Source organism: Fringilla coelebs, assembly GCF_963513975.1.
Source record: "Fringilla coelebs genome assembly, chromosome: 18".
In the NCBI taxonomy this organism is placed as follows: Eukaryota; Metazoa; Chordata; class Aves; order Passeriformes; family Fringillidae; genus Fringilla; species Fringilla coelebs.
The window spans coordinates 118,455-145,631 of record NC_140044.1 but is presented as its reverse complement, the minus strand read 5'-3'; the positions used below and the strand labels follow the sequence as shown (position 1 = coordinate 145,631).

Below are 27,177 nucleotides of genomic sequence, written 5' to 3'. Positions count from 1 at the left end.
AGGTCCGTCTGAAAGCTTCCTTAGACTTAGTACAAAGGCTAATGTATGTATTTTAATTGTAATTTCTTCTTGACTTCTGACATTCTTAAGTGCATAATACCAGAGCTTAAGTCTTGGTGTTGCTTTAGCTTCTTTGTATTTTTACTTAAGGAATTTTTTGTTTACAAACAAACAGCCAACAAAAATCCCAAGACTCCTCTTTTTCAGAAGGTCGAAATAAAATACTGTGTATGCTTGAACTGAAGACCTAGCAAACCTAGAGTCTGGCGTACAATTACCTGAAGTGTGCAGAACAACCAAGAAAGGTGCTATAAAAAGGAATTAGTGTCTTGACTTTTTTCATAAAACTGATATATGAAGCAAATTAGGAATGAGAGTGAAGGGACTGCTCCTTTTGTGCTTTGGGGCAGTCAGCTGGTATGATTTCACTAGGCATTCAATTCCCAGAAAGGTTTAGGAATAATTGGCAATAATTATTTGTTGGGTTTTATTTTTTAGTTTTGAGGTCCTTTGCTAGTACTGGTTTGCCCTGCAGATGTACAGTTTAGCTTCTTAATCCCTTGTTTGTGGTGTGGTTTGTTTGTTGGTTTGGACGGGTTTTGAGTTTGTTTATTTCTGGGGTTTTTTTAAGGAGTAGAAAAACAGGAAATGAGGAGTAAAGCTTTTTGAGGCTTGCTTATATATTTCAGTTCACAACCTTGGAGTGGTTTTTAATCAATTCATAACCCAGGCCATCTCCCTGTGGTCCTTCTCCTCCTCCTTCTTCTCCTTCTCTTCTCAGCAGAAACTGTACTCTTCTATTCCACTTCATAGCTTCCATCTGTTTTTCTTTTCTGCTGCTGGTTTCACATCTCCTTTGCCACTTCTCTATCCATTGTGATTTCCCTGTGTTTTGTTCTGTTGCAAAAGATGATTCTTCTGAGGATCAGTCTTTCTACTCTGTAGTGTGTTCTCTGAGGTAGTGGCATTTGTGGCTGGGATCTACAGAGACTTGTGCTGCTGCTGACACCTTTGGGAATGTGCTAGTTGCATGCAGGCAGGAGGGAGCAGTGTGATGCAGATTTTTCTTGCACAGGTTGTGAGTGAAAAATAGGCGATGAAAAAGGTGCGTCTTTCCCCTAATTGTTTCTTTGGTTTCAGCCTCAGTTGTCACTTTTATATTTTTTTACTTTGTCACTTTAAAAAACTTGACTAACTTTGTTAGGCACTGTACTTGGAAGAATAGAGAGACCAAGCTCAAGGGAAGTTCAGTCTTTGGCTGTGATAATGGGGGATGGAGTATGTGATAGCACAGTGTGCTGTCAGTGTGCCGCCATAAGTTAGAGAAAAATTGGCCATCAGTGTGCAGTAGACTAAAATGGGTGTGTGTATACACACCTGTATTCCTCCTCTTAGTCTTCCTGGTGAAGTACCTCAATGAAGGAACTAAAGGGATCTGATAACAAAATGTAGTCTTAAGCTGCTCCTTGAAAATACTCTTAAGATGCAGAAGACTCACTGTGTTTTATTTTATGCAACCCGTTAGATTTCCTGCAGTTACTAAAGTAATTATACTAACGCCACATCTTCCATTCCTTACAATAGTGTCATATTTCCGGTTGTCACAAAAGGTGTTGACTTGGGACCATTTTGTCGACCATTTCGAAGGTGGCTTCAGTACTTAGGAATTACTGATTTGGGAAAAATTTGGTCAGTTACTTTAATTACTTTAATACCTAAAAAGAACTGCTATCTCATGAAAAAATCTTACCCATGGAACAAAAGTTAATACTTAATGACAGGATTTTTATCTCAGAACCCCCATATTTCTGCAGTCAATTCATTAGTTTCACTAGGTTTATTCAACTATACATTGTCAGTCTAAGAGTATATTTGGCCATGATGTGAATGCAGTGTATAGTTGACCTTTGGGCTAACTGGTTGTTCCACCAACTCTCCTGCTGAGAGTACTTTCTCACATGTTCCCTCCGATTGTCTCTCAGGGAACAGAAGTATTAAAAGTAATTTTTGCTAGACATACATCTGAAAAAAGGATGGAAGTGTTCTTCTCTATCTCCCTCCACTCCATCACAATACTATGTTCAAATATGGGGAAAACTGGTGTCAGATACAGAAGAGATTTAAGAAAGTTAAACAAATCTTTATTAAGACTCATGCTCAGAACCCAAGTAAGTATCTGGAAAATTGTCTGTTGAAATAGGTGAGAAGAGCAGTGCTCTAAATGCATCTTCAAAATACCTAATGCACAGCATTCATGTTGCAATATAGAATGTTAATATCTTAAAATGTGAGTTCTAATTTCACACTCTTGGTGGTAAGTGCAGTTTCACAGGGTACTAATAGGTGGATAGATGCAGCTCAGCATCATGAAGGATATGAAGAAAAGAGTCTGGGAGGAGGAATGTGTGGTCTGACTCCAAATATATCAGGTACTGAAAAAGAAAGTATAATGGTAATCGTGGTCCAGTTTTTCCTGTACATAGGTTGTAAATCAAAATATCTGCATTATGGAGATATAAATAACAAAAAAAAAAAAAAAAAAAAACAGAGGCAAGATTAAGACTCAGAACTTTTATCTTAGATATGTTGTAACGGAGAGAACAAAGTTATTTTAAGAAAAAACAGAAAGGAATGAATAAATTTAACAATGGTGATTCTGTTATGCCTTCTTACTATGCTTCTGCTTTCTCTACCCCTAGCTTTCTTTGGAAAGTACCTTAATGAATACAATGGCTCCTATGTGCCTCCTGGTTGGAAAGAATGGGTTGGATTGCTTAAAAATTCTCGATTTTACAACTACACACTCTGTAGAAATGGAGTGAAGGAGAAGCATGGATATGACTACTCCAGGGTAGGTCCTGTTGATTTATTTCTATTAACATTTGAACATGATCACAAGAAAGCTGCACTTTATAGTTTTAATCTCTTTTTGTACTTGAAAGCTGCTATTAAAAGCTGCTATTGAAAGCTGCTGTGTAACATTATCTACAAACAGCAACAATAGCGTTGGGATATTGTTACCTTCCTTTCTTGGAGGGTTATGTTACTGAAAACATTGTTACTAACAGTGTAAACAAGTAAAATGTTCTGAGACTGTTAAATATTACAAGCTGAAGATATGAAAGTAGACTTAAATGCTTCAGGTTAACTATTTCTGTGCTTTTTATGATAATTATTGTGGCAGTGGAGTTACACAAGCATTAATGAGATGAGATTCTATTTCCCTCCAGCTAGACCCACCCTTTTTGTTTAAGGAACTTCTTTCACAGCCATAATACTGTGGAGTATTCACAGAATCTTGGTACAATTTATGATAATTCTGAATCACTGGAAAATCTACCTATTACGTTTGTATTTCTGTGCATACAGATGTATATGTTTTTTAATATCCTTTCAAGGATGTTATATCCTGACTCAACTTACAAAAATGCTTCATAGTCATTGTCAAATGCAGTTTTATTTTTTCCTCATCTAACATGTTACAGTTCAATACCTGCTTGCAGTCAGGAATATGTTTATTTCAGCTAAAAGTGTTCCTTTTGAAAGGAACCAGCTTTACTGAAGTCCTAAAGTAGGCAGAAGTGACTCTGTAGTATGATAGTGACTAAATCTGTCCATAAACTGCTCTAGTTTTAGTGTATAACTAAGGAAGTTGACTCACTCTGGAATGATTTGTAATGTATATTTGTTTAACATGTTTTGTTTACTTTCTCTTATTGATCGCAAATCCTGCATTCCTATTTGTGTTTCATTAACATAGTGTTCACAGCCAGTTTCTCCTTTAAAAGACTGGTGTCTGGGATTTCTACTTTCCTTTGCCCTATTTGCCTTTTGTAATTGAATGTATTTTGTGCTGAGAGATAAAACTTCACAGTCTTCTAGGGTTACCTTCTCCATCACCAGCTGGTAAAGGAAAGGGCAAACTAGTGTACAGAATTATTTATCTTCTATTTTCCTTCAGATCTGTGAAGAATGACAAAGCTAATCTTTAGAGCTGTCTACTGAATTGTTACGATGGAAATATGTCTTGTGTGGAAAAGTGTCAGCCAAATGATTTCATAGGCACTGTTCTCCATCTCCATTGTACCAAGGAGCCAACAGGGAGCTTTATGTTCCAATACCTTCAGCTCTGTTTTGTGTGTGCAAGGGTTGAAAATGTTTACATTTCTCTTGTTTTAGTTTTTTCTTACAGAGTTCGGTAATAAATAAAAAATAGGATGATAGAAATACAAACTTTTTTTAATCTCCATATTCTTATGTAATAAGCAGGTACACTAAAAAACAGTGTGCAGAACAACAGTGCTGGTTGACATTAACACTGGAGTTCAAATGAGCAAACAGAAGCTGGAATGGAAGACTCTTTCTCTTTCTTTCCTAACATTTTTGTTGCTGGAAACGTGATTTTCCAGCAATTACCAACATAATCAGATGATTTTTTTTTTTTTAGTTCTATCTGTTTAACATAGTTAGTGTTAATTATGTGCCAGTGGAAAACTAGAAAAAAAATCACTGATTATTCTGTCCTCTAAAGTAACTGCTAAACACTTGTAAAAATTGCATTCTTTCAGATTTTCTTACAGGATATATTCTACTTTGATTTTTCTTTTTCAGTTTCTGCAACATTTTTTAAATTAACTTTAACTTTCTACAACTACAACCTCTACAGTATGGGCCTTTAAAAAAAAACCCTTTAGAAATCAGGTCAGTGAAATGTTTCTGTTTGGTCTTTTGGCCTGGTGAATGCTGGGTTTGCAGCGATTTTCACTTTGACCATGTGGAAATCTATGTCTTTAAAATGAAATTGGAAAACTATACTCTTGTAATGGCTAAATCAAAGATGAGTCACACACTTCAAGTGATTGACCAGCTTAAAGAAGCAGCATGATGAAGATTAATGGCAGTGCATTTTTGAGAGTACTTAAGTATTCTCTCTCAGCTATGAATATTGTCTCAGGGATTGAAAGCACGTTCAGAAGTCAGTTTCACTTTAGTACATTTTCCCTTCTCCTGTGTACTTTTATGAGTGGAAGTCCTTCATTTAATGCCTATTTAGAGGGAAAATGCCATCCCAGTAACAGTCATAATTATGGCAGTTTCATAAAAGTCATGCCTTGTGCTGTACCAATGTGTAAAATTATAAATGGAGACTTTGCCAGCCTTCTTCTGGGATAGACAAGAAATAACTTGGGGAAAGTAAATATAGTCCATGAAAAAGGCTTCCTTTGAATGACAAGCTGACTTCTCAGACCAAGGTTGTTGACAGAGGTGAAGGGGAACAAGTGTCTTAACTGTGGACAGAAAGCTGTACTCAAAAAGGAGATGCAATCCAGTCTGTACCACACCTTGTACCTGTTTGCTTGACCAGATGTTATGTCTGATTTTCTATTCTGCTGTGACATCACAGTTATTTGGGGTTTTTTTAAGGTGTAGTTTCATACCCTACTCATGTTTGAGGGGTATTTATATTTGTAGTGTTTCCAGGGAAGCAACTAAGGGAGAGCATGGCTTGTCATTAAAAATCCTGCCTTCAATCCCTATGGTTCTTGCAAATACCTTAAGAATGATAATGATACTTCTTAGAACATATAGCCCAACTCTTCTACAGGAAGTTTTCTAAATTCTCAACAATAGGTGTGACAGAGCTATATATATATATATATATATATATATATATATATATATATCTATATATCAGATTGTCCCTGTAATATTGAATGAAGTCTTTGGTTCAGTTAGCCCACCGTCTTCTCACGTTAGTGATTTCTGGTTCAGGAGAAGGTTAAAAAAGAAAAGAACATCAAGCCATTCACATTTTCACAGTATTTTTATGATGTAAGGTTGGACTAAACGTCTTGAAGATAGTGACACTGATAATTTTATTTAATTCATACCTGGTCATTGTATTTAGTATTGTGTTTTTCATTATGTAGTTACCCACTTTAGGAAGAGAGGGTACTGTTTGATCTCTTTTAGTGCCATTGAGTTCTGAGAAAAAAGCTAGAAGATGTTGGTTTTTGTATTTCTAGGTAGTGAAGAAAGAATTAGTTGAGTCTAATTTTTTTGAGTTTTTAGTATCTGTAACTTACTTCCTCCTCATACCATTCTAAGTGAAGTAGCTTATTTTTTCCTATTTCTTATGATACCTCAGACCTCTCCTTCCTATTGCCTCCCCCAGTTTGTAATGCCTTTTCAAGTGTCTCATTATACTTTTGCTTTTACTTGCAGGATTATCTGACTGATCTGATTACCAATGACAGTATTACCTTCTTTAGAATATCAAAGAAGATGTATCCTCACAGGCCTGTACTGATGGTTATAAGCCATGCAGCTCCTCATGGTCCTGAAGATTCAGCCCCTCAGTACTCACAACTCTTTCCTAATGCCTCAGAGCACATGTAAGGAAAAAACAAGAACTTTGATTTTCAGGTTCTGGAATATGGAAGTTTCAGGTACCTCAGGGGAACAATGTTTTCTTTATAGTATTCTTGGCATAACTTTATCACAGATATATAAGAAGAGTTTCCAGATTTCAGCATTTTCAAAGAGGCAATGTCATTATTTCAACCATAATAACATTCTGAAATTCAAGAGAATAATAACAATACAGAGAGAATAGGCACCAGCCCTTTCCTCCCTGTACGAAGAAGCCTCCCCTTGCCAAATATGCACATTTTTCGTGTAGCATCTAACAGAGGCTTTCAGCATAAAAAATGTCCCTGTGAGATTATTAGTTTAATATTTATATTAAATCTCATAAGACTGTCACATTCAAAGATACATTAGATATGCAGTACTTTGATGAGAAGTTTCAAATTACATTATTTTTTAGCTTAATAACTCTTACTAATCTTGCTGCTCCGTTGCCTACACAAAACCAAAAGTAGAAATTTCTCAAATAGGAATTTATTAGGAAATTCTGTGCTGCTAAGAGGAAAGTAAATGAGTATTTACATTTGCATAGACTGAGTTTATTGCTTTGAATGGAAAAAGGAAGCCTAACCAAATTATGTAGGAAAAGTAATTTTTAATGTTTTAGACTCTGTACATGATGTGTTTGAGTCATAATGTGAAGAAATTGTAAAATGTGGTCTTCAACCTGAAGTAATAAGGGATAAATATAGTACATAAGAATAGTATTTCTTGCAAATGTAAGCTATAATAATAGCTTTTAGTGAGTTGATTATGCAGAGAGTTGACATCGTGGTGGTAAAATAAATCTTTTATTTAGGTTCAGCTAAACTAAAGTTATGCATAGAGAAGTGATTTCTGGGACTTCCAACTATGTGAGACTATGGACAATATTTTTCCTCATCACTTTAATGGTGTCCCAGAACCATGAGAATTTGGACAGACAGAGAGATTCCAGGGGGACATTGAACCAGGTTCTTGGGATTTTGCCAGGACTTCAAGCAAAGGAGTTGGTGGCTGGAATGAGTCCTTAAAATACAGCCATATTTCCTCATCCCACTTTTTTTCACAGGTCTTTAAAGTCCAGCTGTTTGTCCACTTCTGCTGCTCACATGCAATTGGATACCAGTAGGCGGAGAGCCTGTGCTCCTCTGGTGCATAAGTGTGACAATATTCAAGTAACCAGTCGTGCTGAACTCTAAAAAGCTATTAAAGAACATAGTAGAGCCTTTACAGCAAGTTCCATGGTTATTTTTAAACAGCTTGCACAAGACATAGTATTTGGTGCTAATGTGGGCGGAGTGAAAACAAAGCAATTGCATGAATAGGAGCTCTCTAATGCATGCTTCATCCTGATCATACTTGTGGAGTTAAGTTTTCTGAGGCTGTCTCTTGGCCTTGAAATGTGTACTTATTAGCTGGAAATCACTGGAAAGATAAGGTGTGTTTAATGTTTTCATAGATTTTATTCCCCCCAAGTGGTTTTCATTTTCCCATGCTTCATAACATGAAAGTAGAAGACATTTCAAAAGTAATCTTAATATTTTGTCATGCACCTCAGATAGTACTTCCTATAGTGTTGATAATATGGAAATTAATATTCATTACTATGACTTTTTTCTACTTGGCTAAAACATTGTGGTTTTCTCTCTGTTCCTTAGTACTCCCAGTTATAATTATGCTCCAAACCCAGACAAGCACTGGATAATGAGGTACACTGGTCCCATGAAACCTATACACATGGAGTTCACTAACATGCTACAGAGAAAGCGCCTTCAAACACTCATGTCTGTGGATGACTCTATGGAGATGGTAAGATTAATAGTCACTTTTGTTTTATTGTTTGGCTAAACAACAAAGTTTTTGTTTCTTGAGTTAAGCTGCACATTGTCTTTCATATGAAGATAAAGGAGAAAGAAGGAGAAAGAGGACTGTTTAAAAAAACTATCAGTTTTTTAATAACGTGTAATCCTCTTACCTCTGATCATTTTTTCTCTTTATTCAATGTGTAAGGTTCCTTATCTCCTAAAGACAGGTACCCTGAGTTGGGTGGTGTGAACAAGCTGATTTTTTGCCACAGAACCTCTGCTGATAAAGGGGAAGAGAAAGGGATTGCCTGAAAAACTACACATCATAAATCCAAAAAATGTGCCCTCTGATAAAGTGGCCCTACAACCTGTTGGGAATAACTACCTAAATGTGTGTCTATTTTGATCTTGTAACACTGAGCTTCTGAGAGAAGAAAACAGCAGCAGCAAAAAGTAATGATACAGGAGTCCTAACTGGAATGACCCTGGAGGAGATTAAATACTGGAAGTAAATAAATACACAGATTAGTACTTTTTAAATTGTCTGCATCATGTAACAATGAGATTTCTTAATGCAAACTATGTCTCTTCAACAAAATGTCTGGATTCACTGAAAGCTATGCTGTAGAAGAATGGTTTTGCAGATTTAAAGATGTTGCAATTTTTCTACTTATTTCTTGGCATTCTTATTCAAAAAAGGCTGAACAAAAAATTAGAGGAGTCCTCTAAGGCAAAAATGAGATTATGTAGATGGCATTGCATAAGCTTGTTACTAGTGTCTTATAATTACTGATTCAGGCAAATATGATCTCTGCTTCACGTTAATGAAGCTGTTTAGATGGATCAGACATCAGCATTAGTGTAAATTGGTGATTTTACCAAGCAATTTGAATTTTCTATTTAGTAAAAGGGTTTCACTCTGGGTGATTCATGGTGGGCAAAATCAGTTAGGTTCGTTTTTTGTTCTAATTACCAAGTTAGCCCAATTTTTTTTCTACTGAATAATGTGTGTTACTAGTTTTTCAAAATTAAAAAGAAAAAAACAAAACAATCTCACACTCGAAAAAAGCAAAACAAAAAAGAACAATCCCCCAAAAAACAAACAAAAAGCCCCCAAAGCGAAAACCCAAAAAAGCCTGGCTAGGGAACAAAACAACCTGAAAAGGGACCAAAAATGAACTCCCAAACCAACACAACAGTTTTTCTCCTGTGCTGATGTTTTGCACCTGTGTGAAGCTCCACTTTGGTGGTATTCCACCACCTTCTCACTTTTCTTCACTGAAAATGTCACACAAAAATCGATCTTTGATGCTCAGGTTGGTACATTTCACATAGTATCTTATGTAAATCTGTAGAAGTATTCACATTTAAATCTCTTCCTAATACTCCATAGTGAGAGACTATTAGTGATTTTTATCTGAAGATATTTTGCAAATATTCTGCATAATGGGGAGTCATTTGTCTGAAGGCAAGGTTGTTGAGTGCTGCCTGAATACGTGTGAGATTCAAAGGACTGTCATTTTATTAAAACTGCTTGCTGCAAGAAGAAGATAAAAGAGAAAATTTTGAAATGACACCTTGAAACTTTTATCTCTGTTACTGTATGTATTTAGTACTATCTTGGACAGCTCTCATGCAAAATACTGAACCCAAACATTTTTGAAATGGCATGCTAATGTGTTTTACCTTAAAACAGAATTTTGTCTTGTAATAGCCATAATATTCAGTTAGTAAAATTAAGATGTGATTTTGTATTATTCAGAGTGGTTCATTATGATAACTCAGTGCCATTCTTAGCTGCTGTTATTTGTATGTTACGCATAGGCAGAAAGTGATATGCAGCATTCCACATGTAGAATTCTACTCAGTGGAAAAAAATTTCATATTTTGTTTCACCTTTTTTCAGATTTACAATATGTTGGCTGAAACAGGAGAACTGGAAAATACGTATCTAATATACACAGCAGACCATGGTTATCATATTGGACAGTTTGGGCTGGTGAAGGGGAAGTCCATGCCATATGAGTTTGATATCAGAGTCCCTTTCTACGTCCGAGGACCAAATGTGGAGGCTGGGTCCTTGTAAGTTCTTTGCTTTTGTGTGTGTTGTGATGTGAAAACTTCATGTTCACATCTCTAGTTGTGTTGACCTAGCAGCCAAATGGAGGCACAAAGTTCTGCCCAATCCTGCTTATTTTTGGCAGAAAATTGTCTCCTCAGAAAGCAGAACTGATAGCACAGGATGGTGTAACAAACTCAAGGCCATTGTCTTTCTTGCTTGCATCTCTCAAAGATGTAGTAATTTTAAAATAGTATCTCATTAAATAGTGTGACTTTAACAGCTTTCTTCTGTCCTGTATTTTGAGCTGGAATTCTGCACTAATATTTATTGTAGCCCATCTGACCCCATCCTTTCTTTGTGCCTGCACATCACAACAAAGTAATTCTACATGCTTAGTGCTGTAGCATGTAGGGTTAGCATGTAGTTCAAGCTGTTATTTTATCACCTTTTTTCTTCATAACTGTTCCCCCTGTGCTGCTTCTTTCTTCATCCCTTTCCTTTTTCTGTCTCGCACTGTAGATTAACAGTCACTTTTAGCTGTTACTATTGCCTAGCAATATATTTCTCATGCTCCCTTCAGAACATGCCTACTGTGATAGGAACTGAAACACTTATTTCTATGCCAGAATTTGAAACAGGCAAGGTGTGTGCTTCCTGCCAAATCTACTTTTTAAGAAAACCATCAGCATATTTGGCAGGCATTTTGATTCTGTAAGACACCCAAACAGTTTTTCCAACAGTTTTTAAACTGTCTTGTGCAAAAATTAACTATCTTTACCTTATGAACTGCTTTGCTTTCTCAAAAATGCTCTGTACTAAAATTTTAAATATTTGTATTAGCCTCCTGGAGGTTATGCAACTTATCTATATATTATATGTTAATTCCCTTCATGGAAAAGAATCGGAATGTGTCCTCTTTTATTTGCAGGTGTCACAAAATAAGCCTTTTCAGGTCTTTGGACTCTGTGGAAGCTGGAGTTGCTTGGTATTATTGTGTAGACTTTAAACTGTCTGTCTTGTGTTTTTTTCAGGAATCCTCACATTGTGTTGAATATTGATCTTGCACCCACAATTCTAGATATTGCTGGATTGGATATTCCATCTGATATGGATGGTAAATCTATTCTAAAGCTGCTGGATTCTGAGAGACCAGTAAATAGGTAAGAAATTAAAATGCTGCATGGAAACACGCGTGTGTTTGTACGAGAGTCTGGACAAGTATTCAGCAGCATGCAGAAAATTAAAAGGAAAATATAATAAAATCACCATTTATCTGAGTACGTAATTCACTGGAAAGTCTGAAGACTATTTTGCATATACACCTCAGTTCAGTTACTTATTTTCATTTTGGCGTGTTCATATTCTAGATGTAAGGCATGCATGGCATCTGTATGTACTAAATGTAGTCTGTAGAAGTGAGAGGGCTACACATGAAGGTGTTTGGCTACATAAGTTATATATTTAAATGTCTTCATGGCATCATTTGTAGCAAAGCATTTAATATTAAATAAATAGTAAAATAATTGATGGCGATGGTTGTGTATCAGACTATAATATAAAGACAAGCTAGCACTAAAACTGCAGTTTTTATTTAAGACTTTCCATCAGTTCTTTCATTGGAAGAAGACTGAGGAAGAGAATTAGACTTGATGAAGAATGCTTGGAAGAGAAAAATCAGCAAAAAAGGGAAGGAGAACTATTTGCTTTACAAGTAGCTGGGTGGAGAGAAAGGGGGAATGGAGCAGATGCTTTAGAATAGGATACTTTTTGGGTAGATGCAGGGTAAGAGCCCCATATGAGTTGGGAAATCCTGATTTAATTTCTGATCATTTGTGGACAAAGAAAATTCAGTTAATCTCTTGTGTCTTCGACACACTTATGTTGAAGAAATTGTCTTGTGAATTTAGTTCCTGTGAGAGAAATATGTCCTGTGGTTTTCAAGATGTGTATGTTCCTGCTTCATAGAGCTGGATGTCCTCTTGTGCAGTTATGTGGCATGTTTCTTGTTGGAATTAGGGGTTATGCCCCAGAAAACTGGGGCATAACTTGGTTGCTGGTTTTGTGGGAATTGCGTCTTCCTCTCCTCGTTTCCTCCTAGGTTTCACTTAAAGAAAAAGATGAAGGTATGGAGAGACTCGTTCCTTGTGGAAAGAGGGTAAGGAAAGTGTTAATCACAAAGCCCAGCCTTTTTAAATAGAAGGATATTGAATAGCTAAATCCAAAGCAGCACTCTGCTGCAGTCTAAAGCCATTTAGCTGTGCCAGCAGGGACACGGCTGCAGTATGCCTAATGGCAGTGATTGTGTGATTGTAGGGAATGGATGGCCTCTGCCTACAGCCTGCATAAATGTGCTCTTGTGGTGGGGGAAGGGTAGTTTACTTGGATTGAGAGATGGGAGGGCATCCCAATTTGCTCTCAGCTGCTGTCCTCCAATCCTCCTGCTGGTGTCACGGGATTATGAACAACCCTTCCTCTCTGCATCTTCATCTGCTGGCCATTCCCTCTGCACTTCTGCCTTAGTACATAAATGGGGGCAAGAGGGGTTTCCAAAGTGCAGCCCTGTACAATGTGATGTGTTCTCCCTATATTGACAGTTGTCACTGCCTATCACTCAGGCATGTAACAGAGAGTCTTGATTTTATATGTTTTGTATGCTCTCTGAGAGCAGGACATGAATAACTTGTGTGTTATTGGACAAGCTAAATGCTAGTTTCTACTGGACTGTTAAGTTTTGGCTACTAAGAGATGCTATGGACTCGGAAAATAACTACTCCTCTGAGTCTTTTCAGCTAGCTGTATTTGTGTGTTGGAGTTAATATTAACATAAGAATAATTTTATTTTCTTTCCCAGTAAACTGCTGCATAAAAGGGAGAACGAGAAGGTAGATGCCCAAGAAGAAAACTTTCTACCCAAATACCAGCGTGTGAAAGACCTCTGTCAGCGAGCTGAGTATCAAACAGCTTGTGAACAGCTTGGCCAGGTAGGGCATTGTTACCCCTGATTGTAATTCAGCAGTTGTAATTGGGCTAAGCTCAACACTTTCACTGTGTCAATGTCCTCCACCTCGTCATCAATGCCAGTGTATCGATCAAATGGCTCGTTCTGTGACATTTGTTCAAATCTTTATTACAGTATTTATGAGATTGACTGTCAGCCAGGAAATTGCTCATTCAAGTGTTCTGTATTGATTCCTGACTACCACTAAGAAAACCGCCTAGGCTGTTTTAATGTTTTATTTCCTGAAGAGAATGTGGTTTGGGATTCATTAGTGATGAGAAGCTACAATGTACATAACAGATTGGCCTTTTAAAATACATACAGCTTGCTTTGCTTTGAATTCTCTCTTTAATTCATTTTGTTGTTGTTACTTGGAATTACATATAGTAATGGGAAGCTAAAATTCTGTTAACTCAGTATATCCCTCCTCTTAACAAAACACACTGGGAAAACAGACATGCAGTTATGTGTGTATATGTGTGTATATTGACTGTGTGTCATTTCCTTTGTTGCATAACTGTTTTGGGCAGATATGACAATATGTTTACTTTAGATACAAGTTACATAGAAGAAATTAATGGAAAAAAAAATCAGAGTGGTATCAATACATGGTCTTGACATACACGAGAAGATTTTGTGAACTTTTCAGGGCAGTGCAAAAGCAAAGCATGGCTATCTCCAGAGAATTCACCACTCTTGGCAAAATTGACTCTCTGTCATTGCTCTCTCATGCAGGTGTGGGCCACAGAACCCCTTTCCAAGGACTGTAATACATTCTGTGGACAAAGGGGTGGTAGGTAAATGGGTCCACATGCTAATGTGTCTGTTTACTGGCATTACCTCATATTCTGGCAGCCCAGAGGGCTGTCAGGATGAGTTAGTCTGTGGAATATGACTGTTCTTGCAGACATGATATGAACAACTTAGCAAGCTATAATCAGTAATGGGCTACTTAGGTGGCAGTAGTTAATTTTTTTACTGTCAAAGGCTGGACTCCATACTTCTGGCTCTACTGATCATGTAGTTCAGTGCACCTGTGAAATGAGTCCATTGTTCCGTAGGTGCTTGGATCCAGTTTATATGTATAAGAATTTTTCAGATGTTCTTTTCCTCTTGTGGCTTCTATGACAGATTTAGTACACAGAGCAATTATAATGTTCTGTATTGTAAAAATACTGAACTTAAAGGAATGCTATATGCAGTAATTTATTGTCATCAGAAGTCTTGAGCTGAAATTTTAGCTTAATGGGAGCAAGTCATTGTTTTATGAATTTGCAATGTTATTTGAGGAACTGGAAGAAAAGTTATTTTTTCTACTACAACATTATCCAGTAAGTAAGATGGGGAAATATGCCTTTTTTCCCCCTCCATCGCTATTTTCTTTTCAAGAAGAAAATGTCAACTTCATAGTCAAAATTACCAATAAATTCTGCAGTATAGGGCATATAGTATATGTGCTAATAAGAGATGCTTGTGCTGCATCCTCATTGTCAGGAGACAGAGAGGAGAATTGTTTTGAGCAGTTCGGTCAGGCATAATAGGAAGTGATAGGATGAAATTGAGCAAAAAAAGAAATTTATGTTGGACATCAGGAAAAATTGCCAAACAAGACAATTAAAATCTGTGAAGGGCTTTCAAGGGAATCTCAATCCTTCTAACCCCTACTCTAGAGAATATGTCCTAGTAGTCTGTCTAGACAATAGGAATACTGGGAGATGAATGTGCTTATTTGAGGATAAATTGTGTCTAAATATGGGTGCACCCAAAATGTCTTCAGAGTGAAGGAAGTCTAACTTCTCAAATGACAAGTGGTTGTTGTCTGTTTGCTGGTGCCGTTCATAGATCTGCACAGTAAGCAGAATGAGCCCAAGCTAATAACATACCACTGCCTTGGGGAGTTGTTATGCAGATGCAGTGGTTACTTAGCAGATGTCTTCTGATCCTGCAGGACACTCTATTTACAGTACTTGGAGTGTTCAGTATGAAAAATGAATTTTCATAATCTAATGCAAAGATAAATACCTGTCTGGGTCAGAAGTAGTTGAAAGCTTGCTGAAGTCATTGGAACTCTTTCTTTTGACTTAAACAAGTCTTGGGGACCTGCTAATCCATGCACAGAGAAATCTGAACAGTCCCAGGGAATCTGAAGTGTGAGCAGGAGACAAGAAGCACAAATGGAGATCAAAGACTCAGAAGGGGAGTGAATGATAGAGACAAGGGCAGAGCTTAAAGGAGAAGTAGAGAAAGGAGAAGTAAATAAAGCTTTGAATATGAGATGGAGAATTTGAAATTCTGCTTTGTGAGCATGCAAGTTTGTGAATACAGGTCTATTGACTCAAAGTGATTTTTGCAAATCTCTGTCACACTCCTTAACCCATATTTGTTTGGATAAGAGAGTACCAAGATCATGGAGAAGAGACTACTCATAGTGTCTAAAACCTTGTTTCACAGTCCAGTACGTGGAATTTTTTTGGCATCACTAATAGATGTAAATTCTTTTGAGAGCAATGGGAATCTGTGTGTTGCCATGTTTTCTTTTCCAGTTATTAGGGTTTGGTGCGTTATTTGCATCCAACAATGGGTGACTGTAGAATCAGATGAAAGAGCAGCTCAGAATTTATATTCAAGGATTTAAAAGAGATGAGCTCTTCCCACATGAAATAAAAAAGAAAAAAATTATCCTAGTACCTAATGGCTTCCATTGCCTTTTTTTCTTTTTAGTGTAGTTTGGCCTTTCATCCAAAGCTTGCCCCTTGTGCTGCTGGCAGCACTGCACAGAGCCTGCTCCATCCTCTGACCCACCCCTGTCTACACTGACAGATGTGGGGGAGGTCTCCTCTCAGCTGAACAGCCCCAGTTCCCTCAGCCTTTCCTTGGCAGGGAGGTGCTCCAGTCCCTTCATCTCCTCAGCCTCTGCTGGACCTACTCCGGAGCTACATGTTTCTCTTGCTCTGAGGAGCCCAGAACTGGACTCAGCACTCCAGATGTGCCTCACTAGGGCAGAGTAGAGGGGCAGGATCAGCTCAGGGAACTGACAATGCACTCCAGGATGCTGTTGGCACTCTTGGCCCCCAAGACCCACTGCTGACTCATGGACAACTTATTGTCCACCATGACTCCCCAGGTCCTTCTCCACAGAGCAGATGGTCTGCTGTGCACTAGAAAGCAGTTTCAAATGCCAGAATTAACAGTGTGTAAAGCTTCCTAACGGTTAAGAGAGGTTTTCACATTTTTTCTTGCAGTTCTGCCCTTTTCACCTAAGTTTGAAAGCATCCTGTGGAAATGACTGTGGCTGATAGAGCCGTGATATCAACCTAGAGAATTTGCTTTTGGATCTACAAGCAGACCAAGCATAAGCTGTTGAATCCCAGACATATTCACACAGATGCCCATGTCTGTTTTGGGGAAAAAAGCAAAGGCTTGAGACTTTCCTTCCCCTGCTCTCCCACCTGTCCGCTGCCCTCTCCATGTACTCAATGTTTGCTTCTAATGTAATTTAGGTAGATCTGCACTGCAGTCATTCAGCAGTGGGGCTTGTTAATGCATACAGTGTGCCTTCAGCAAAGTCTTTGAGATGTTTTCACTGTAGCATACAGCTGCACAAAAAACGAAAGGATTTTTCCAGTTCACCTGGAGGGGAAAAATGAGCATCAATCTCTTGACAAGAGATGAAAGAAACAGAGGAAAAAATATTTTTTGACCACACATTAGAGTACTTGCAGTAATTCTCTTCATGGCATTGAACTTGCCCTCTGTTGAAACTTCATTTTTCATGAATTGAAATGTACCTAGAGCATAGAGCTCTATTGAGCAGAAAATGCAGTTTGTTTATATATTTTCAAAAATAATGTTCAGATTAAATGGGAAACAGCAACAAACATTTTTACACCTCTTTTATTCTGAAAGAAAGCATTGCTTATTCTAGTAAAATAACTTTTAGTTCAAGCCTCAGTCTGTACGTACATCAATCAGTGTTAGGCATTTATAAAAGTAAGAGAGGTATTTATTCATGAGATATTAATTTGTTACTGAATCTAGGTAAATATGTACTGCTTTACAGATGAAGATAGCAATGCAAAAATCTTATTGTCAGAATCTCTCCTTGATTTCCCAGTTCATTGTGTGTAAATTAAGCTGGATTTATCTGCATCAGAGCAAGGCTTGGGCTGTACAGGAGGCTGAACACAAACACAGCTCAGGAGACTTGGCATCCAGGTGTCTGAGGAAATCGGTAGGCACACCATAAAATGGATCATTTTAAATGAGAGGTTCTGCCACAGTGACAGGTAAATGTGGTGTAATTGGCCACTTCACTTTTGACTCCTATTAAAGTCTGATAATAAAAGCATAGTGATTTTGTTTTCTTACTTGCATAATACATGCATACCTGCAAACAATGGAGTGACTGTCAATAGAAAATATATGCTTTGTTGTCCCAGCCTTTGCACACCTTGCTATGCAAACTGAAGTGGCTGAGTCTCCCTCATAGAGCTGCAGGCTGCTGTAAAATATCATCTTCCCTGGAAGATGCTGCTGTTTTTACTTCTGTTCTTTTATTTGGAAAATTCTAAATATTCCAGTGAGTCCTGGAGGAACTGGCTTACAGGATTTTGTAATAGGGAAGAAGAGGAACGCTTCTCAAGACTCAATAAGAAGCTGAGTGTTTCTGAGAAACTTTTTTTCAAACAGGAGCAACTGCTACTGTAAGGGGTTTTTTATGTGTCTCTAAGCCTCTGTAGCTAGTGAAGTGTTGATAAATTAAGGAGTAGGTAAAATAATTTTGTGATGTACCTGGGAAGTGAGTAGAATTTCTGTGCCAGTTTAAAGGCAGCTAAACTCCCTTGCCCTTGGTACAGCTCTGACAGCTCAGAAGGAGCAGTTCTGAAGGAACTGTGAGCAAGTTACTTCAAGGTTTTGAGTATCAGAGTGAATTGGAGATCAGGGACATCTTGTATTTTCTCTAGTTCAAGTGCGGTGAGTGTGAGAGGGAAGGGCTTCTCACTTCAGACACCCAGTGCAGCTCACCCTTACAAGTCAAGCCCAAGTGTGTTTACTGGGGAGGGGGTGGGGGGGTTAACCTATTAAGAAAACCACTCAAGATGGAGATAAACTTGTGCAACTGAGGACTTCCACAGCTGATCTGACCCTTTGAAAAGTCATTGAAGAGAAACAGGTGCTTTTGTAGAGCAATCTTGGAAAACACCTCATCCCTGGCGGAGTTAAAGGACAGGTTGGATGGAGCTCTGAACATCTGAACAACGTGATCTAGTGAAAGGTGTCCCCCTGCATATGGCAGGGGAGTGGAATGAGATGGTCTTTAAGGTCTCTTCCAGCTTTATGCTGCAGTTATGCTTCTGAAAGTTGTCACTTGCCACCTTCATGTTTTTAGCTGTAGTACTGATTTTTTAAAAGATATTTCAATTGTTCTGCCTGCAAGAGGCAAAATCAGAAACAAATGCAATATTGTTCTGAAGAGTTGCTCTTTTGTCTGAAAATAAAAGATTACAAAAATCTGGTTTGATAATAGATGATAGATGAGCCCCATTTTACTACAAGGAATATCTGACAAATTGCTGGAGCTGACCATGAGACAGACCACAGTTGGGACAGATTTTTAATAACCAAATTTTTCTTCCAGAAATGGCAGTGTGTGGAAGATGCGAGTGGAAAACTCAAGCTGCACAAGTGCAAGGGAATGGCAGACTTGGCAGCTACGAGCAAAGGCAAAGGCACCTCCAATATTTTGCCCAAGTATTACAACAGGAATAGTGAAGACTGCAATTGTGAAGAGAATGAATACAAGCTGAGCCACATCAGACAGAGAAAGAAACTCTTCTCCAAGAAAAGTAAGCAAACCCACTGCATCTTCCGTCTCTGCCTTAGAAAGCTGTTGTTTGCTAACTCGCATAATTATCTTGATAATCATTGGCATTGAATTGTGTTAGCATATTTCCTGTGTATTTATCTCAACTATGAAACAGCATGTCTCATATTGGACAATCTGAGTTGAGAATATCTGGCTGTAGGAAGAATGTTTTGTTCTGGGAAATGCAGTACCCATGCTGAAAAGGCAAATTGCACACAGTGACATAGGCTGTGGAACATTAACAGTGTTATACAGCAAATACTTCAATTTTCAGTAGCTCCTGCAATGCTTGGAACTGTTACTTCAGAAATTTATTTTCAATAAGGATGTGTGTACTTTGTTATTGAAGCTGCTTGCTTCTAACATCCTTTTCTTCTGCTCAGTCAGCAGAGACAAGGCTGACTTTTAATCAGACATAACAGCCAAAGGGGATGACTGGTTTCCTTGGCACAGGTTAGTGCTTTCAGAAAGCCCATTTTACTGACTCTGTTAAATCTTAGTTAGACTAACATCTATATTTGAAGTATATAGTTTAATTATAGATTAGAGGTAAATGGCAACACAGAATTATTAGTTACTTGTAATGTTTCTTTCATCTCACTGCACAAATACAGAGCCTTAATTATTTAGCAGATTAGTCTTTTTATATCATGGCACAAATTTGAAACACAGAGTTTAAATTTATTTTCTCCCATTATATTTGTCTTGCAAGCTGATTAGTAGTTACTAAGCAAATTCTGAGTTGAAAAAAATTATTAGTGGTTCCATCAACTATACTTGATGTTTAAATATGTGCTACAGCCAACAATCTGTAAAGAACACTAGAATTTGTACTTATTTAACTATTTTTTTTTTAAGTCGCAGAAGGAATTAAGTTATGGGGAGTCAACAGCAGTAGATGGAAGGCACTTAATGGGGACAGGAAAACAAAGTGAGGGCAATGTAATGCTATCTGATAATACTTAACACTTACTTAACTTCTCATTGTTGCTTTCTAAACAATAACTAATTTTCACAACATCCAAAGGAGGTGGTTAAGTGTATAATTATCTTTAGTGTATGTAGGAAGTTAAGGTAAAAAAAGGTGAAACTTGCTCCCTCTCACAGAGGGATCAGAATGGTGCTTTTTCCCCTGCGTTCTGCTCAGATCAGACAGAGTTTTTACTCTTCAGCTCATTAGCTTCATTGAACCTTAAGGCGTAAACTTCAGCAACGCAAAACAGGATCTTGACAATCACATAGCCATTGCTTGTGTCTAAAGTAAAGTATTTGCCTCCATAGATACTTTGTTTTTCCCTCTTCCCACATCTGGGGCGTGCTATACAGGGAAGAGGTTAGCTTGGACCTATTGACAGAGACCTTTTCATTGGTGTTTGCTATTCTTCTACATGCACTTATCTAATAAATCACACACTAAATGCAAGTGAGCCCAAAGCTATACAAGTCAAGGTGACGTACCAAGTTTTTTCTAAATAGCTTATGTGGAAAGTTGTCTCACTGGACTATGGTTATTAAGAGAGTGACGTGGATACTCATGATGTGTATTTGCGTTTTTATGACCTGCTCTGTGAGACTTGGGAAAAAGTGTGGTCTGTGCTGGTTTGCATAATTGTTAGGGCACCTTTGGGGTCTGCTACTCAGAATTTGATGAGTGCATGAGATTACATTGCAGCCCTGCTTGAATGCCAGTAAATGCTATTCATTAGTTTGAACCACTGCCAAACAGAAAATACAAGTTTCTAACTGGACTAAGGGTCATGTCCATATTAATGCTGTAGTTCCAAGCAGCAGCAAGGTTTTGAAGGAAATGCCCTGATCACTCATTTCTGTTGTGCATAACAGAGATAAATTTGCAAAAGGTCATTTTATTGGATTCCAACCTACAGTCATTTGCAGAAAAGCAGAATGGATGCCCTGCATTTAGGGTGCATCAAGCATGTTGCAAACCCTAATAAGGATTGGTCTTTCAGAAAGATTGACATCAGTTATATAGTGAGAACAGATGGTCTAAAAGACCAGGCTAAATTGCTGGTACAGAGTCTGGAGCACCAGACATTTTGATAAAATAATTACTTTCTAGTGTAGGCATGGTTTAGAATGCATTTTCAGGTGCACCAGTGCATTTAGCAGGCAACGGCGTTTTCTAAATTGAGTAAAGTCGGTTTCACAACAGGGCCGTGTCATATATGTGCCATTTAGACAATGTAAAAATACATAACTTGACTGCAAAGCACTTAAGCACCAGAAACCCATAAACATGAATATTTGGTATGTCTGGGTTTAGGTGTCTGGAATGTTTGCCTTTTTTGTTGTCTTTATTTCATTAGTATGCTCTTGCTTTTATGAGAAAGATCAAAAAGAGCTTTGCACTAGGTGATGCACTATAGATTTAGATTTCATAACTATGTTCTCTTTTTGCTGTTCCAGACCAAACAGAAGGAGTTCTGGGGATTTGGGCTGGAATGGAGAACTTTGGAAAATCCTAATAGGGAAAAGATCAATGTGAATCTCATATTGCGCAGTGGCAATTCATAACAAATGTTTCATTTTGCTTTTGAGCTGCAAATGCAGAAGCAAAGTTTGAGGGAGTACATAGCACTGGAGGGTGGTGTTTCATGGAGGAACTGACTGTCTGGGCTGCACATCAGGGAAAGAATTGCAAAGAAAAGAATTGCATATGGATAAAAATAAAGAGTCAAATATTAATCCCTTCCAAAAAAATCAAGGATCTAGCCCTAGCCTTGAAGAATAGAACTGAGAAAAGGCTCAGGCTTAGCACTGGGAATACTGGGACAACTTCAAGAATGTGTTGCAGGAATCCTAGCAGGGAAGAACTGTATGATAGATAGCAGAAAAGCTCAGAAAACTGTTCCCTGAGGGTGACTGGCTGTCATGACTGTCAGTTAGTGCTTAAGGCGTGGCTGCCATCTGGTGACTGTGGGGGAAGAGCAAGCATCCATTTGAAACAGCTATTTGTTCTCACTGGTGCTGGACTAGAGCATTTTTCCCCCCTTTGCCATTCTTTTATGTTTGCCTTGTACCTGCCCTTTTATCCTCTGAGGTGTCCTTCTACCCACTGGTACTTCCATCCATGCTAAAGTTCAGGAAGCAGCAGCTCACAGGAGAACTGCAACAAATACTGTCATCCAGTTTATTCCAAACAGCACAGTATGGGCTGGAGTTTTTCCTTCCAAGAGCCACAAAGAGGAGCAAATTGTAATATGCAGTTTCTACTGCTCTTCCACTTTTTCCATGCAGAATTCAAACCAAGCTATGTCCGGAATCGCTCTATCCGTTCTGTATCTGTTGAGCTGGATGGAGCTGCCTATCGCCTGGTTTTAGAGGATGGATACCAGCCCATCTTACCAAGGAACATCACCAAGCGGCACAAAGTGCAGAGGGCTGTTTTCCACGAAGAGGAGGATAGAGACATGGGGGAATATAGTGGCACTGGTAGCATTGCAGAGTATACAGCCCCTAATCTGATCAAAGTGACCCACAGGTAAGTGCACATGGTAGGTTTTTAAAAGCTTTTGCTCCTTAAGTGACTGCTTTTTTCATAAATGTGTGGGTTGAAGTGTGCTAAGCATGTTGCATCCCTTTTGGATACCCCGTCTAGCTTCACTAAAATTCTTATTCCCATGTGTACAATAGTCTTCAGTTCTGTTTTAGTTTTATCAGTGCAGAGGGGCATGAAGCTCCTGAAGGGCTGCAGCAGTGCTTTTGTCTTCTGCATTGGGTGGAGACAGTAGCCACCCATCAGTGTATATGTTTCCAGTGAGAACAAGCAAAACTGTTGGCAATAGGGATGTTAAACCTGCATGAAACCAGGAGAGGCCTTACTCCTGGAAATCACTGTGCAGTGGGGTAACCTGGCCTGGCTGGAGACCAAAGGCCCTGACTGGAGCATGAACTGGTTTTGTGTCACTGGTTGCTTTGTACAGAGTTTTCTGTAATCAGTGCTAGGAGAGGAAAATCTATATTATGAATGAAGTTTGATGGACCAGAAGCATTGGGAAATGGGACATACTGAGAGAGAGGGGAGACAATTGTCTGACCACTCCAACAGCTAAAAATAATTTCCTCTGTGGGGAATCTAGGGACTGATAATGTCTCCTCAGCTGTACTTTAATTCATTATCACCATTTCCATTTGTGAGCTATCAGAAAATCCACCAATCATTATTGATTACATGCTTTATATTGTTTAATGACTAGCTCATGTACATGCAGGAGCTAGGTAGCTGCTCTTGATAACTGTGTTTTCCATTTGACTTCTGTTCACAGAAGTGAATTAGAAACTCACCAATATGAGGAAAAGTAGGCATCAGAGAATTGTGCCCTCTTATCCCAGCTGTCATGAATGTTCAGGACTCATAAATCACTGTTTTTTCTTCTGGAACAAATTGAATTTACTTTTGCTGCCTTAGTGGGTGAATCCCAGATTTGTACAAGGAACTGTCTGGAAGGTTGTACATTATTCATGAGCCTTCTCTAGCAGAAAAGAAGGCTCTGGGACAACATACATGAGGTGGTTTAAAGAAAATAAAGGAACAGTGCAAATATTCAGCTTTAATTTAAACAAGCATTCAGAAATGGCTGCATGATATTCAATCCCTAATAAACTTTCCAGGTAAATCTGTCAAGTGGTGATTTTTTGCTTTCTTCTCTATTAAATAATTGTTAAAATTGGATTTCACTTGTAATTAGTGAAACATAAAGATTTTATATTGTCAGAGGGTGTTTTGCTTTCAAAGTGAAGGAAATACCCTTGAAAGATTTTATCACTTTTGTAGAAAATAGTAAAGCTTCTTTGTTTCTAGTTTGTTTTTTTGCGTTTCTTCTCTTTTCTCTATGGTGTAGTAATACGTCTTACCTTGCTCCTACCCCTGTATCACTTAGTTATGCATCGAGAAATTGCTTCTGAGTAATGCATTCAATGTTTGCTAGTTAGTATGATTATTTATGCAGGAAGTCTAATGAATAAGCAAGAATTCTGTGTAGTGCGATTTACACAGAGAAATGAAATAGTCAACAGGTTCTGCTTGATAGAAATATTCTCATTGAATTTTTCTACTCAAAAATTTCCATGGCAACTGCAACCCAGACTTCCTTCCTGGTTCAGAGCACACTTGTATTTTCTTGAATGAACATTGTTTTTTGAATTCTGCATATCATTTCCAATCCATGGTCTCATTTGTCCTGCAACTGTGTTATTAAGAGCAGCTGTTTGCATTGCTCTCTGTGTGTGTGTGTGTGTGTATCCACTGTAATAAACACTGTTTGTTTTTCCATGCCAAGGTGCTATATCCTGGAGAATGATACCGTACGGTGTGACACAGATCTGTACAGGTCACTGCAAGCTTGGAAGGACCATAAACTCCATATTGACCATGAGGTCAGTGATGTTTTCCGTGTGTGTTTTTAGCGTTGTTTTCTGTGGGGTGATAGGATCATGCTGACTATCTGTGTCTGCCTCTGGGTGTCTTTTTTCCCTCTGTGGAACCTTTTGAATTTGCTGGCTGATTTCAGAATAGACATTTCAGAAGTAATTAAATTATTACAAGTTTGTGAAGACAAGATGCTGAGGGGAGGAGAGAACTGCAACTGAAAGCACAGCTGAGAAATGTCAAATGCCTTATGAGGCAAGTAAGATTTAAGCTGTCCCCATCCTGGGAAAAAAATTTACCTGGATCTTTTTAACATCTTAGTAGTCCTGTTCCCCCGTGGGGAACCTCTCAAAACGCAGTCCTTCAGTATCAAATATAAAGGCCCAAGGAAAAATCAGCTTCATTAGTTTTGGTGCTTCTAGAATTAATTTCTTTCACTTGCTACTGCTTTTCTTAATCTTGCACTTTGGAATTGAATTTTTTCATAGGATTGTGTATATGGAGAAATTGGAGGTAATTTGCTGTATGAAATTTGCCAATAAGACTTTATCTGACATTTTTGCCATTAATATTAGCTCAAACCCCTTTGTGTGTATTGTGTATGAAAGAGGGTCTAAGGATCGGGTAAGGATGGAACAAATGCCAGAGAGAAGCACAAAGGATGGACATCCTCTAATCTCTTACCAAATTATATAAATTCACAGTAAAGTTCTATGTAAGAACTTCTTGGTCCTCTTTTATTGTAAAGATTGACACACGGGGCAAATACTTAAAAACTTACTAGTCTGCTAAGATTAAAAAAGGACAATTTTAATATTACCACAGTCCTGCAATTTTTTTCTTCAGAAAATGTAGCCAATATGGAGTGTCAAAGGAAACGAGAACACATTTCTGTCCAGTTGCGTTCCTGATTTAGGGTCACAGGGCTGCGTTGTTTGTCCATTTTCCTTGAACACTCTGTCCTGTCTCTGCTTCAACAGTCATGAGCTTCTACTACACCCATGGTCACTGATGGCCAATGGTAGTTCTGCAGACTGTTGTTCACATTAGATTACTTTGATTTTTCTGCTGTGCAGAGGCCTTCAATACTCGAGTAGAAATGGGCTGTGCTGTCTGAGCAAAAGCAGAAATTTCATTTAGTGAAAAAAAGCAGTTAAAAATACACCTCAAGGGTGGCACAATTAACTGCTGATTGCTATCCTATATGTCCAGACACTGCTAAAGCCTACTATGCAAAGTGATGGAACCTTGCTGCTTTGCTTTTTCAAAACCTCTGAAGAGGGGATTTCAGATCACTCCTGCCCTATCCCCTTCCCAGTGCCAAAACTGAAATTTAATGACTTTGCTTTCCTTTGAGCAGCCTTTCTCCCCTTGCAAATGTACTGTAGAGCACAAGAGGTGAAATCAGAGTGGATGCAGGAGTGTCTGTCTACCTGCAACTGTGTGTCCCCCCCATTGCTGCAGCACCGCATTCTGCTTTCAGAGTCAAGAATCAGAGAAGGCAAACTGAGCCAGCTTCCTCCTACTGTAATTTCCTTCAGGAAAGCTAGATAATTTGAAAATGCTTGTTAGTGGCGAGAGCCATGGAAGGTACTGAAGAGGAAGCTCTTGGTGACAGTAGAATGAGTTTGAGAAGGTTAGAATAGCACTAAATCGTGCTGGTTTTTTTTAAACTCTGTCTTTGTACCTTTTTTTTTTTTTTTAGATTGAAACTTTGCAAAATAAAATAAAAAACCTGAGGGAGGTGAGAGGTCATCTAAAGAAGAAGCGACCTGAAGAGTGTGATTGTAGCAAGCTAAGGTATTTTTTGGTGTACTTCTGAATAATTATTTGTAGTGTGCAACTGTAACTGATTTATGTCCTCACAGGAGAGGTCAGGATCTGGTTTGTTCGTGGTTGTGCTGACTACTCCTGTGTACACACTCAGGGGAAGTTAGGCTGCTGCACAATTACAAGGCCCACTGTCTACCAGGCAGGAATTTAATTGGACAATAGAGCTCTTGCTCTGCAAATAAGCACAACAGAAAAATCTTCCAAAATCAAAAGGTAACCCAAACCCAGGAGCACCTTCTCCTGCTCATGGTGATTGCAGAGCCAGCTCTGAGGCTGCTGAGAGCCAGGTATCACTCAGAGTACTGCAGCCACAGTGGCAGAATGGTATGAGTATCACTAAAAAAAAAAAGAAAGCTGTATCTGAATGGAGTCATGACTGCACAGGAGCTGTGCTTTAGCTGCGCCTAAAGCACCTGTTACCAAGTAGACTCTGTGAGAGGGTGTGGATACAACTTCTCTATGTTATTGGTGTCACAGAATGCCTTTTTGAACCTGCTTAAAACCTGGGAGGTGCAATGCAGTCTACAGATACGATGTTTATAATTGTTGTAGACTGTGGATGTTGCCCATGTGTCCTGCAACATAGTTTCAGCAACAGATCTACTAAAATACTAATATCATCAATTTCTTGGGTTATGGGAGCCCATGTAAAACACTGCTTAAGATGTATTATTCTAGATGGAAAACAGAGAGAAAGTTTATATTGGTTTATAATCCACTGCTTTCAAAATTGATTAACTGAGTTTACATAAACTGAGCTTACTTAATATGTATTGTAAAGATGAATATATTTTTGGTGAATGTTTTATAGAA

At 38.3% G+C, this 27,177-nt stretch overlaps 1 protein-coding gene across 4 annotated transcripts in view; it reads left to right on the top strand.

Annotated features, from left to right (window-relative positions):
• SULF2 (sulfatase 2) overlaps window positions 1-27,177 on the top strand; it is a 78,125-nt gene that overhangs the window by 40,735 nt on the left and 10,213 nt on the right. For all 4 annotated transcript variants that reach the window (XM_084217621.1, XM_084217620.1, XM_084217619.1 and 1 more), the window contains 11 exons: window positions 2,700-2,851; window positions 6,226-6,395; window positions 8,070-8,220; window positions 10,123-10,298; window positions 11,310-11,438; window positions 12,377-12,433; window positions 13,130-13,259; window positions 18,915-19,122; window positions 22,401-22,644; window positions 24,443-24,539; window positions 26,237-26,331. In XM_084217621.1, the coding sequence (XP_084073747.1) occupies window positions 2,700-2,851; window positions 6,226-6,395; window positions 8,070-8,220; window positions 10,123-10,298; window positions 11,310-11,438; window positions 12,377-12,433; window positions 13,130-13,259; window positions 18,915-19,122; window positions 22,401-22,644; window positions 24,443-24,539; window positions 26,237-26,331 (1,609 nt within the window). The remainder of the gene's footprint in view (window positions 1-2,699; window positions 2,852-6,225; window positions 6,396-8,069; window positions 8,221-10,122; window positions 10,299-11,309; window positions 11,439-12,376; window positions 12,434-13,129; window positions 13,260-18,914; window positions 19,123-22,400; window positions 22,645-24,442; window positions 24,540-26,236; window positions 26,332-27,177) is intronic.